Below are 14,195 nucleotides of genomic sequence, written 5' to 3'. Positions count from 1 at the left end.
CTGCAGGTATTTCATCAACTACTTTGAGCTATGAGTTGGTGCAGAAGATCTGAATCCCAGTTCCAGACAGCACTTAAGCTAATTACACTTGGAACTTGGTGCATTATTATTACCTTGAACAGTGTAAAACAGTGGAAGCTGTGCCTGGCAGCTGACCAGAACAGTTGTTTATTAATCAATGCTCACTGAATTTCTTTTTGTGTTTTAGCAGCTGTAGTGAAAATGCCATTAGTTAAGACTGTCAATAAGCCAGTTAAGTGGAAAAGATAAAAATTATCTCTAACAGAAATGTGCAATAGTGTTTGCAGAAATAGGCTCATGCTTTACAAGAGTATTGTTGCCTAAATGACACACTGGATTTTCAAATTAAGGCCCCTTTAAGACAAATGTGGCATGGCCAGTGGTATGATCAGCTCGACGGGGTCTGTATGAGTTTATGGCTAATGTAATATTGAAACTGTGACCTCCCATGAAACACCACTTTAAAGATCGCTGTGGCTCTTGCTGTGCAGAATATATGTTTTATTCTGTATTTTCTTGTTCTAGGATTTCCACTGAATGTTTTGTGTCTCCTGCCCCATTTAATTCAGCATTTTGACAGCCCAAACCAGTTTTGTAAAGATATAGCCGAAAGGATTGCTCAGGTATCAAAATAATTTGCTGTTTTGTACATCCTCAAACCCTGCAAATGCAATTGACTTGTTCTTGATATGTTTTGATGTTTATATTTAATTAGGTTTGTTTGGAGGAGAAGAATCCCAAGCTATCAAATCTTGCACATGTCATGACCCTTTATAAAACACATAGCTATACAAGGGACTGTGCTACCTGGGTAAATGTGGTTTGCCGTTACCTTCATGAAGCATTTGCTGATATTACTTTGAGTATGGTTACATATCTGGCTGAGGTAAGTTTCCAAAAACTTTTCACTGTTCTAACTCTTTTGTTGCCCAGCAGTCCAAAGAGGTGAAGTGTGCCAGCAAATTACTGGGAGTTCTGCATCTGTTATTTATAATTTAAAAATAAAAGCAGAATTTGGCAGAAAAAAACAGAATTACTTTAAAAAACAATATTGAACACTAAAACAAAAACTGATACGTCTTAAAGCAGATTCCTTCATCAGCCAGTTGGATTTTCTACTGTGAAAGTGAGAGGAAACTGGACATTTATTTAGGTTCCATTGAGGAAAATCAGAAGACTAACTCCACAATGGGTTTTCCAGCATAATAAGATACCATCTGTAATATTAGGATCTGGTTCTTGATACAAATTTGTATGCATTCCTCTAACACTGAATGGGATCATCTTGCTGCAAAGGTTTTCCCATGTTCATTTTCACCTGTGGAGTTTAGTGCTAATGCAGTGTTGTTACTGGGGCTCCAAGGTTCAGTTTGCTCTTTAGCACAAAGCTGCTTGATATTGCCCCCCTTGTTGTCAGATCACTTTCAGGACAACATTTTATTACAGGGTTCTCAGATTTGTCCCTTCCCTGCTGAGTTGCCTTCAGTCTCCCCTCTCATCCAGAGAGAAGCTAGTTCTGCATTCACAGAATCACAAAATCATTTTTAGGCTGGAAAAGACCTTTGAGATCATCAAAGGTCACCAAATCTAATGCTGCCAAGTCCACCACTAAACCATTTCCCTCACTGCCACATTTACACATCTTTTAAATATCTCCAGGGATGGTGAGTCCACCCTTTTCCTGGGCAGCCTGTTCCAATGCTGGGAAATTGTTTTCATGAAGGAATTTTTCTGAGCAGTTAATCTAAACCTAATCTAAGCCTGAGACCATTTCCTCTTATACTATCAGTTGGTACTCTGGAGAAGGGGTTGACACCCACCTCTCTACATAAATTAACTAGCAGCTGCCAAAGGATCTATAAAAAACCCTCAGGCATCTCTGATACTGGCTGGTCACAAATTTGCAAGAGCCTGAAAAGCCAGGTGCTGCTCCCACGCTCACTTAAGGCTCCAGAACAAACTAGGCTCTGCTATGTCAAGCTGCTTCCTCACCTTGCTTGCACATGGAGGCTCTAAGTAATCAATCACATGTGATCTTAAGTGATGGTGAAAGTCATTGAAGGTTCCTGTACGAACCTTAAACAGGACCTTGAGGTTTTTCATTCTCTTTTCAAGTCCAAATACTCTAGAGAGTTATTAGAGCTCTTGATGACATTGAACCCTCCAGAGTCAAGTGTCTTCTTCACAGTAGGATTGTATTCCTAATAAAAATATGCTATTAAATCCTTTATTAGGATTGTATTCCTAATAAAAATATGCTATTAAAACTATATTTGTAATAAAGAAATGCTGTAAAAAATGTAAATGTTCAAATCCTTTCTCTGCTTTCCCAGCCTTGAGAAAGCAGTTGCCCCTCTGTTTTTCCTCAGTGCTCTCTGTACAGTCACTAGTGCTGCAACACCTCCACAAAGGCCATTGCTCCTGATCCTGCTCCCCTTGAAATGGGTTGAGACATGCATGTGGAGACTCTTTTCTGCACGGCTTCCCCTTGCTGTAGATTGGCACCACCTACTGTATCCACAGCAAGCCAGGCAGGCTTTTTACTGTAATTAAGACACATTCCTCACATAGCACCAGCAGCAGCAGGATGACAGAGTTGTAAGCACTGACTTCCTTTCTCTGTATTTACATTGAGTACAGCTCTGTTGAGTCATGTCTGGAGAATATTTATGTGGGCATAGAGTAGCTGCCAGTCTGGTGGTGTAGCAAAAGACAAGAAACCATCGTATTCAGGCTGCTGTGGCCTTGAATTTTTTTTCCCAGCTTTCAGAATGTTGCTCTTCTTAGTTAATCCCCAGGTCAGGATAAACAATGTGCCCCTGTTTCCTATAAACCAGCTGTGGGATATACTGTCAATTGTTAAAGCCACATAGGTTAACAGCCCCACTGGGCAACCTGCACTTGAATGTTAAAGCCATACACAGCCTCAAGCTTTAACATTCCTGGTTCAGTCCCCAACCCTTGGGACAGAGGGATATTGTGAGACAGGCAGTGCTTAAGAATAACAAAGGAAATGGTATTGCAACAGTGACCCTTTCAAACACAGGTGTAGCTTCAGAAGGAGACAATGTACTTAATTTAAGTACTTATATTAAGACTATGTACTTCAATTAAGACTATGAAAACAAATGCTTTCAGCACAAAGTAGAAGTTTCAATTATTGCCATTCAGATAAAATTTTGTATTTAACCTGTTCAATGGGAAGTCATTGCTTGTCATCAAGGAGTATGATTCCAGTACAAAATAAAATATTTGAGCTCTGTTATTATGCAAATCTCACAGTGACAAGTAGTGCTCCTTACTTAGTTTTACATATTCTCCATTAATGAAAATTATAATTTCTTCTAGAAATCTACTAGGAGATCTCAATCTACAGATGAGGAAAAATCACTATTCAGTAGTGCAATAGAACTCTCAACCTCCACAACCAAAATCAGATCAGCATACAAACATATTGCTGAAAGCTTACTTTGGTTTTATGCTAGTTTTTTCAGATTAATTTTTGAAATTTAAACTTTATTCATGGCAGCACACTTATTCTAGGAGCATATCTGAATTGGCATGTTAAACTGGTGACTCATTAAGTCCAGGATCATGTTCAAACTTAATAGGTAATGCTATTAATAGGGAAGAAAGGAAAGAATCCATAGTGCATAGTAATATGCTTATGATAGATTTTTCCACCTCCTCCTTGTTAGATGGTGGTAAAAACATAAGCATTTATAACCTGTTCAAAACCAAAGAATCAGTAGAAACTAAACCATCTGTATTGCAAGGGGAAGCATGCCCTAGATCAGGCATTAATCCGAGTAATGGCTTGTCTCTCAGACATGGCTTTTGAAATGCCCTCTTTATTTCCTCTAAGCATTTGTTTGACTGCATGGCATTGCCTCAGAGCTGGGTGTCTCTTCACAGCCCCTGCCAGACTGGGAGGGACAAAGGGAACTGTCTCCTGTGGTAGCAGCCCAGGCGGCCCTTGAAAGAGAAGGGTCTCTTCTCCACTTTGTTCTGGGGTAGTTGTTGCTTCAGGAAGAGGTCAAATGTTGCTAATGCAGTGTGGACTCCTGAGCCCAGATAAGACCCCAATAGTTACCACACAGAACAAGAGAGGAATCCATAATTCTACAAACCAGGTCATATGAACAAGAGTCCAAAAAAAAAATAATTCTGAGAACAGATGTATTTCTTTCTACAAACACAGTGGAAGCTCTTTGTCCTGAAATTCTCTTATCCAAATTATGTGCTACCACTACTCCATCTCGCTGCTGTATTTGTTACTTCAGAATTCATATTGCACCAAAGGCATGTTAAGGCTGCTATTCTTTTTTTAAAGAGAAATATTCTTTCTTATTGCAAATTCATTATGTATTTAAGGACACACTTGGACTACTAACTGCCACATATATTCATCTGAGCAAGTGAGAACTGACACAGTCCACAAATATGTCAGGTTTAAGGGCCAAGAGCTGTTTCAGTCAACAAATACTTTTGACAACAAATTTGTACAAACTGTAGTGGAAATTACAAACTTTCAGAGATAAGGTTCTTATAACAGCTTTCTAAACATCATTTGAGACAAAATTCCCATTATTTCCCCAGAATTCCTTTTCCGATCCCAGAAGAGATTGTCTGATGCAGTAGCCTCTGTCAGAGAACAAAAAAATTTATTTCTGTCATCCAGATACTTTCTTCTAATCCTGCACTGAAATGGCTGATGTGCTGCATGCATCACATAAACTATTTGCAAACAAGGAATCAAACTTTCCATTGCAAGATCCTAACAGAAGGCAAAAAAGCTCCTCGGTAACCCTGTTTTCAAACAGAATCGCTAAGCACATTTTCAGTAAAGGTATTTGAGGGGCTGACAGTGTCTAAGTGCTGAAGCAGGTTGCCAAACCTTTAATTTAAAAATTCTTCCTGTCTATTTGTAGAGGAATATATAAGTATAATGAGTTTCCTTTATTGTGCTGTTAATGGAATTTGCTCGCTTTGTTTTATGAATCACTAATTGCTACCCACTTTTGCTGATGAAAGAAATCAGAAGATATTTAGTGGGATAAAATAGGTTCCATTTGCACTGGCATGAAACCTTCTCATTCAATAAAACCAGGAACCTTATCCTTCTATATCCTTAGAAGAATATATGACAATTACCAAAGTCCACTTGGATAAGAATTCAAATTTTTCTCTGATGGAAGGCAGGAGGCAGCTTAGAGTTTTTATAAGCAACTTTTTTCTAGAATCCAATAACTCAAATAGCCAGTGTTAGAACGTTTTTGTCAGCCTAAATCGGGAGGAGGTGTCTAGTATTCAGGCTCTGATAACCTCCAGTGAAAACATTTGATTGGCTCTGAAATTTGTGGGGTGGGACAGTGCCTGTCACCAGTGAAAGAGCATGCTGCCTGCCAGGAAATTCTCAGCTGAGATATTTCACACATATACAAACAATTCATGGCTATCTGTATGCCTCTGGAATTACTGTCACACATATGTATGAGCATTTCCAATGTTCATTGTGGTATCCCAGGATCTACACTCAGGTGTCTGAAAATTCCAGGATTTAGATCAAGCCCTTCTTTGCCTTACTCTCTACAGTAATAGGGGCCAGGGACTCCACCTCTTCCTAAACAGAAAAGGTTTCTTTGGCACTTACAGCCAGTGAGCACTGGCAGTGAAATATATTTGATAAATATTTATTGATGTCTGAATAGTAGTAGTTTTGTTTCTTCAGCAAGTTTTCTTTTTTCTCACTGACTTCCAGCAAATGTAGACATAAAAAGATCCTCCCCTGTTTTTATTGGATGTGCTTACCCAATTGCAGTATAAATTTTACCTACCAGTTTACTCAACTGCTGAATGAGGTTTCTGGATAAGTTAGGGCAGGCATATATAAAATATAACAGGCATTTGTCTCCTAACTTAACCTCTTTTTTGCTTCATGCCTGTATCACCATCAGTTGTGAAATTATTGTAAAATGGCATTGCAAAATCAGTAAGTGAAGAGAGATGAGTACAATTGCTGTTTGTGAAACTAGTAGCTTTTTTACTTAAGAAGAAATGTCTCAAAATTTTGTTATATTCACTTTTCTTTTAAAAGCTGCTAGAAAAGGGCCTTCCTAGTATGCAACAGTCCCTCTTACAGATGATCTACAGTCTTCTTAGTTATATGGACCTGTCAGCTATTCCTGTGAAGCAGTTTAACATGGAAGTGCTAAAAACCATTGAAAAATACGTACAGGTAAATACCATACTGTTTCTATATTTACTATAGGAACTTAGCAGCATTTACTCTCCTAAGTTGATTTTCTGTGTGCGAGTTTAAGACTGGATTAGCAGGGAGGGCTGCAAGTGTTTAGTGTGGTACAAAGTTTGTAAACATCCTGATGTCTCATGGCCTGTGGAATCCCAGAGAAGATTCCCAGCTGTGTTTTCACCATGGGGGAAGGTTGGGCTTCAGCCTTGGAGTACCTCAGAGCAACCTTAATACCACTCAGAGCCTGAGTGACCATTCTTTAATTACTAGCACAAAGGAAGTGTGGCTTAAGCCCTTCTCTTCAGAACCCTCTGTACCTAATTCTTGACAAGTGAAAAATACATGGGAGTACTAGGAATTCACAGAGGTAAAAACCTGTGTCAAGTCTCCTTTTTTGTTAAATGGGGATTTTGCTATGGCCCTTATATTTATTCATGCTGATTAAGACATTCAGCTAGGAGATTTTAAATCCTCTGCCAAGTTGACTTTATCCACAGGTCTCCCAGATTGTGGGCCAGTTCCCTAACAGTGACACCTTAGGCAAGTCTTGGTCTCTGATGTTGAAATTATTCTGCAATTACACAGACACCTTGTCACTGGCCAAGAGAGACAAAGAATACAGATATTCCAATTTTTCATTTTAATTATGTGGTAAAAAATACAACTGTAAAATGTAAATAATCTTGAATGTGTGTGAATCTCACTTTCTGTTTGCTGAGTAAATATATTATTTTTAGAGCATTCACTGGAGAGAAGCCTTGAATATCCTGAAATTGGTAGTTTCTCGTTCTGCCAGTTTAGTTCTACCTTCCTATCAACATAGTGATCTTTCAAAAATGGAAATACATCGAGTGTGGAACAGTGCCTCCAAGGAGCTACCAGGGAAAACTTTGGAGTTTCATTTTGATATTTCAGAGGTATTTTTTGTAGTTTTGTTTCTTAACACCTTAATTCTGTCTTCTCACTGGACTCTCTTACAGCAGTCTTTATCCTGCAAACCCTTGTACCTTTATAGAACTGATTGGTCCTAGTGCCTTTATTGGGCAACTCACTTTATTGTTAAGAAGCTGCAGAACTGTTTGCAGGATTATAGATTATTTCATACAGATAATAGTGAGCTGTTGAGTTTAAAAGGAAATGCAAGCATAAAAAGGCATATGGTACTATTTGCTTTCCTGTCAGTATAGTTCTGAAAAATGCTGAGTATTCTATTGTCAATCCAAGAAAGCATTTCAATACCTGTTGGAAAAGGGCCAAAGTGTTCAGCACTCTTAGAAAAAAAAATTAAAAATATGCAAGAAGTGCAGATTTTAAATTAACTTCATAAGCTTTCTTTGGTTTTTGCTGGTTCTTATATCAGGAACTTGTGTGGCTTTGAGTATTATCTATCCATGAACATAAGATCTGGCTACTGAGTATGGCAGTTGCTACTCAGACATTGACAATGGAAAATAGGAAACCTACCAAGTGATGAGAAATTTGCTGTACTCCTTATTTTATCCCTGTATATGATCTTCAAAATAATCTTTTCCTCCAACTGAAGCAATATGGCTCTTTTGAGTTCATCCTGAAGCAGGGTGCTACTGAATAATTCCTCTCTGTTTAAGACTCCAATTATTGGGAGACGCTATGATGAGCTGCAGAGCTCTTCTGGGCGAGATGGCAAACCCAGGGCAATGGCTGTCACCCGAAGCACTTCTTCAACCTCATCAGGATCTAACTCCAATGTCCTTGTTCCTGTGAGCTGGAAGAGACCCCAATACTCTCAGGTAGGTAGCCCACTATACATTAGCAAGTTGCAGTCAGAGCAGCTGAATTAACACATGCTTGGGTCCTTAAATGCTTGTGCCCTCTGTGCCCTGCGCAGCCTGGGGGCAGTGGCAGCACAACATCTGACCCTGTGTGCTGTCTTTCTTGGACTAAAAAATGGACTAAGTTATGTCCATCTTTTATCCCATAGCTATTTTTCTTTCAGCTTGCAGGAAATGCATCTCTTTCAGACCTCTTAAGTCTAGGTCAGATTTAAGTAAACACGACACATGAGTTCAGATTTTAGCAAGGGTAGATAGCTTGTGCAACTTTTAAAGTTGTTTTCTTGAGAAATTTAATAAAAAGAACAATTTTCTTAGAAGTGATATTTGAATACCTTAATGATTTTGTTTATCTGCCAGTTAAAATAAAGCCATGCAGAGTAAGCTTATTTTTTGCTCTTTTCTCTTTTTTGATATAGCAGGTTATACAGCAGTGACTCAAGCCCAATTCCGGAAAAAAAAAAAAAAAAACCAAAAAAAAAAAAAAAAACCAAAAAAAAAAACACATGTACAAAGTTTAGTTTTAGGCTTCTGAACTGTCTTTTTGAAGTGATGCATATGAGCCAATGGGTTTTTTTTATATATTCAATGGGATTTATAGACTAATTTAAATATAATAAACAGCAAAATCATTAACAGCTATTTTTATGTTTCCTTGATGCATAGTTGCTCTGAAAGCAATCCTTTGAGCATTTAATGACTAATTCTTTGGTTGGTTCCTCCTGATTAAAAATTGCTAATGTATGTTTCTAACCACAGGGAGAATGCATGGTTAAAAAATGCTCACTTGAGAAACATCTTGTTTTCTAGAAAAGGACGAAGGAAAAGCTCGTGCATGTCCTTTCCCTGTGTGGTCAGGAAGTTGGGCTGAGTAAAAACCCTTCAGTAAGTATCCTTGTATTGACCTGTTGTCTGTTTCATCATGTCCTAAGCATTGAAAGTGAAGAACTGTATCTCCCAGAGCTGCTGACCAGATTTGAAGCCACTGCTGTCACTAACCTTCGTACTGGCCCAGGCTGTGTTTCTCAGCATATGGACCAGGGAGTGGATGGCTTTCACAAAGTAAATCCAAAGGTTTACTTTGGGAGCTATGTGTGGTTTTCCTGTGAGAATCTCTGATGCTGTAGATTTTGCTTTTGCCATCTCAGTGGGTAGAGAGTAACAACCTCTGTATTAACAATCCAGAGCCTTTATAAAGTAAAAAATTATATTACAGAAATAAAATGGGAGGGGAAAGGGTGCGTGTGTCTGATTTTTCCATTAGACACTAGTTCTGATGTTACTCTTTAAAAATTAGTGTTATCTGGTGCCAGGAAAAGGGTGATTGATCACCCAGGGTGGGAAACTCTTAAACTATTTATTAAATATTTTCTACAGCAAAAAAGAAAATCTTCTGAATGTTTTTGAACATGGTATATGTCACTTCTATAATGGAGAACAGGTCCTTTGTTTCTGCAAGACAGGAACTGTTTAATTTGTGCAACTAAATTGCAAATATACTCAGTAGGAAAGAAAAAAATACAGCTTGTTGTATTTTCTAATCTTGACATATTTTTAACAACTTATTAACTGCTGGAGGGTTTTTTTAAATGAACTTATTGTATCATCCCCTTGACAGTATTTTCTCTGCTAAGTTCTCTGAATTTTGTTCCTATACATGTATACAAACATCCAGGCAACATCAATCTGCAGCCTTTAGGAGGTAGCTGTAATATTCTTGGATGTGTTCCCACAGTATGAAGTTGTTTCTTTGTACAAGTTTAATCTGAAGGCACCTGTCCAACATAAATAATAAAGAGTGTTCTAAAAATACTCAGTGAAGGAATTAGGTGTGTACTGGAAATACAGTCTTCTGAATAACCAATTACAGCTTTTAGGAAGAAACAACCAGAGGGAACAGTTTGTAACAAAAGAAATCCTTTGAATTGTAGGTGATTTTTTCTTCCTGTGGTGATTTGGATCTGATTGAGCACCAGACGAGCTTGGTCTCTTCAGAAGACGGAGCAAGGGAGCAGGAGAACATGGATGATTCAAACAGTGAACAGCAATTCAGAGTCTTTAGGGACTTTGATTTCCTAGATGTTGAGCTGGAAGATGGGGAGGTACAGTATATTTTCTCTGAAACGGCTTTTTTATTAAAACACTTTTATACTCCTTCTGCTAAACACTTCTCTTCTTGTAACATAAAACTTAACTGTGTAGCTATAAATGTACTTTTAGGTTCAGATTATTTATGATCTTGACTTAGTGTTTATTTCAGTAGCGCAACAGTAAAAAGACTACCACACCCTTCCTTTCTGAATCTGCTTTAGGAAACACTGAAAAACTGGTAGTGGAAAATAAAGCCTCTGTTCTAGTACCTTTTTGGTGAACTTACTTTTAAGTGAACTTATTTTAAATAAAATTTATAAAAAATTAAATTGTTAAGAAAATATATATATATCTCCTGATTAAAAATGTATAAAATGAAATTGTTCCAAATCTGTTGGTTCATAAGGAACCCTCTGAGACATTAATTCAGGCCTTCAGGCTGCTGTTATTCCTGCAGCTGCCGATGAAATCACTTAGAGATGTACCTTCCACTCTGCTGAGGTGTCTGTGATTTCATCATTTCATGCAGGAGCTAAACAAAATCCTCAGCACCCAGATCAAGTCTTGACAGGTGAAGGCTGTTAGCTCACCTTGAGCTGAAACTGCTGAAGGGAAAAACTGATAAATTTTGGGGGGCTACACCCTTTAACCTTGCTAACATCAAACTTGGGGTATTTCTTTCTATTTGATCAGGAAAAACCAAAAATTAATATCTGTTGCCAAACAAGTCTAACAATTTTGTTGCTGGTTAAAAATTCAGAAATTGTTTTGAAGGACTTAAGGCTCAGATGTCTTAATTGTGGACTTGTTTTTAACATGAATTCTCTCAGTCATCACTCTTAGCCCTGAGAAGAACATGTGTACAGGAAGAAATATTCTTTTTTCTACCTATTTGTATTACAGTAGTAAAATAATTTTAGGTAAACAGAACACTCAGGTGTGAACTCATATACATCTGATTTTTTTTTCCAATGAAGAGAAAGGATGAAGGAATGGGAAAAAAAATGTCCCAAAGTCCTTATTTTCCCAAAGCAGGAATTTCTGTATCAAAATTAGTAGTCTTGGCTCACAGATGCCCATTACTTTGCTAAGGGAAAAAAAAAAACAACCCAAAAAAACCCCAAACCCCACCAAAAAAAAAAAAAAAAAGAAAAAGAGAAGGAAAAAAAAACCCTGAAAGGGTAGTTGGCAGCAATGGTTGAAAATACATTAGAGAAATATTGAAGGAGCTTCAAGGTTCTGAACAAGGATGAATGATAAAACAATAATGCCATGTTGTCTGGCAAAAATGCACGGGCTGCAGTAATTTCTGTGTCTTAAAAGCTTTCAGGATATTACAAGGATGTAGGACTGCAATTTTGACTGAAGATCACTTGATAATTTTTTGTCCACTGAAATTCAGGAATTTCTTATTTCTCTTCACCACTTAAAATTATATAGAGAGTATAAATAATTGTGCACAAAAATTCCTTTTAAAATAAATATACTTTCATGGCCTGTGACTCTGCAAAGATTTTTTTTACACATGTGGCCAGCTTCAAGACTGAGGCCTAAATTAATTGATATCTTTACAGCCTTAAGTTGGTCATGACACAGATATCAAGCTTCTCTAGTTTTATGTGAAGTAAAATTAGAAATGTTGAGTTTCACTTAGTGGTTTTTTAATTGCCACGTATTGCATTCCAAAGTTTAATTCAGATTTGGCTTACTACTGTTTTAAAAATAAACTTAGACCTAGTGTAAAAGGCTACTTCTCTAATGACTGAGTTGAAACTGCAACATTTACATCATATCTGAGTGTGGTACATTCATAAAAATGAAAAAACAGTCAGAAAACTAAAGCTAGCAAGAGCAACATCAGTCCTTCAAAAAAGTGCATATGATTTTAACAGGCCAGTGATGCTTGGATCATCCCCAGACAACAAGGTATATTTGATTGAAATTTCCTAAAGATGTGAAAGCAAGAAATAGTTATTTTCAGACTTAAAAGGAAGAGTTGAAGTTTCTGTGATGATATTTGTTAAAATTGTAGGCAAATGTTTGTCTATGATGTCTTTGATGCAGTGATTTTACATAGATTCTTTCTATTTGTTTTTCTATCTGTTATATCTGCTACCCAGGAACTTCAGGTAAGAATGCTACTTGAACTCAGATGTGCCAGCATATGTATGCCTTCTTGCAAATTTATATTGTAGAATAACATCATAGTTTTGCTGTTGCCTCCCCCCTTCAGTGTGTGTGTAGGTGAGTGTGTGTGTGTGTGCTTGCAATTCTGACAGGTGCTTCATTTTTTGTCTTGTATTAGAAATACTTTGGAGGTGATTTTCAAACATTCTGCTTCATTTTAAGTTTGTTTTTGACATGTTCAACAGTCTTCACAAATTTTAAAAGATCTTAATTCTAGTATCAGTGTTTTTCAAACTGAGCCCTTTCTCCTTGTGATATCTTTGTGCATGATGAATGTGTAGAAACGCAATTATCTATAGAGTTTGGGCCACTTGTTATTAGGGGCTAATTATATATAATTTCTACCTTTTCTGTTGTGGCATATTGTCTCCTGTTAGCATCTTCCTAAAGCTGATATCTGAGACCTCTTAAGATAGTTTACATCATTGCTATGAGACTCAATTTAATTGAACAAATAAATTAATTAATTTCTACAGCCTAAATTAATACAGCTGTATGGTCCTACCAACTTTTCTGGACTCATTTACCCTGTGAGGAAAGCTGAAAAGACACATCAGTCATTGCCAGTTTGGGACCTAAATTTTAAGTTTGTCAATGCATAGAGAGAACTGAAACGATAGAGAATTCAATGAGTTGTACAAATAATTCAGAAATCAGCAACCTCAGGATTTTGCATATCTGTTTCTGATAGTTTGTATATCAGTTATTATGCAAACACAACCCCCAAAAATCTTTGTATCAAAATGCCTGTGCTGTAAGAGATACTTCCATATGGAAATAGTGCTTTGCTATGTACTTCCACAATGCTTCTTCCTATGCCCTACAATTTTTGAGTGTTTCCACTAACTTTGCATACTTTGTCAACACAGTAAGGATGAAAATTTGTGTGAAAGAGGTTTTGCATGATTCTTACTGCCTCTGTGGAAGAACTTTACTGCTCTCCCCCACACAGGACTACTTTCCTTTCTGTCTCTCCTTTCCCCTGGGCTGTTGTAAAGTTTGAACTAGCTGCAAGGGCACATCTGCTCCTTTACTGAGGGTGGTGACTGTAGGAAGTTCTGTGTGGTACCTGCTCCCTGCTGGCCACACACACTTAGAATGTGACTTTTCCTCTGACTTGATGTGTACCACTGGTGACTTCTCAGATGGGAGATGGCTTTGCTCCTGCTGTAGATAGAAATGAACAGCCTCTCAAATACATCTTTGCTCTTTCTTGTTAACTGTGGAAGAAAGATTGCTAAATAGACTACAAAAACAACTCTATCTTCATAGACATCTGATGACCTCTTGTTTAAATTCAGTATGGTTCTGGGTGCCCCTGTAGCAAACTTTCACTAATCCAAATGCTATGGGTATTTGACTTATAAGGTCTCATCCCCTTTCCCTAACTTTTAATCCACTACCCCTTATAACTGCATGACTTGGAAGTGTCCCTTTTGTTTTTCTTCTTTTTGCTGGCTTCCTTCTTTAAAGCATTGCAGAATAAAACTGCAACAGGAAATATTTCCATAGACATGGGCTGCTAAATTTACTGATGGCTTTACAAGGCATCCTGAGGATAAGGGTCATCTTTGCTTGCTTGCTTATTTATGTCATTTTGTCATTTGTTAGTTCAGTAATTGGTGTGTTTGTGGAGGATGTCTAAGTGCTGCATGTGTCCTCCAGCGTTTGAGGGGGAGAATGGACAACCAAAGAATTTGTTACATAAATAGCTTGGAACTGAACAGTCATTTTTATGATTTAAAGAATCTGACTCCTTAAGTCAGATGTGTTCTGTTCTCTTTCCACACAAAACTACCATATGATACCAATCCCAGGATGAAAACACAGGG

At 37.5% G+C, this 14,195-nt stretch overlaps 1 protein-coding gene across 7 annotated transcripts in view; it reads left to right on the top strand.

The window, feature by feature from the left end:
- The window catches only part of FRY (FRY microtubule binding protein), a 223,782-nt gene that overhangs the window by 183,603 nt on the left and 25,984 nt on the right, over positions 1-14,195 (top strand). For 6 of the 7 annotated variants that reach the window (XM_071433956.1, XM_071433957.1, XM_071433955.1 and 3 more), the window contains 7 exons: positions 547-644; positions 737-907; positions 6,119-6,259; positions 7,012-7,191; positions 7,882-8,043; positions 8,896-8,970; positions 10,017-10,187. In XM_071433956.1, coding sequence (XP_071290057.1) covers positions 547-644; positions 737-907; positions 6,119-6,259; positions 7,012-7,191; positions 7,882-8,043; positions 8,896-8,970; positions 10,017-10,187 — 998 coding nt within the window. Of the gene's footprint in view, positions 1-546; positions 645-736; positions 908-6,118; positions 6,260-7,011; positions 7,192-7,881; positions 8,044-8,895; positions 8,971-10,016; positions 10,188-12,296; positions 12,427-14,195 lie in introns of those variants that run through there. The other variant, XM_071433959.1, reaches the window with a different exon arrangement.

Source organism: Agelaius tricolor, unplaced genomic scaffold, assembly GCF_023055355.1.
Source record: "Agelaius tricolor isolate 1412-34295 unplaced genomic scaffold, bAgeTri1.0.p SCAF_9, whole genome shotgun sequence".
Lineage (NCBI taxonomy): Eukaryota > Metazoa > Chordata > Aves > Passeriformes > Icteridae > Agelaius > Agelaius tricolor.
Note: the sequence above shows the minus strand (reverse complement) of the source record. Positions and strands in the feature narration are given on the sequence as shown.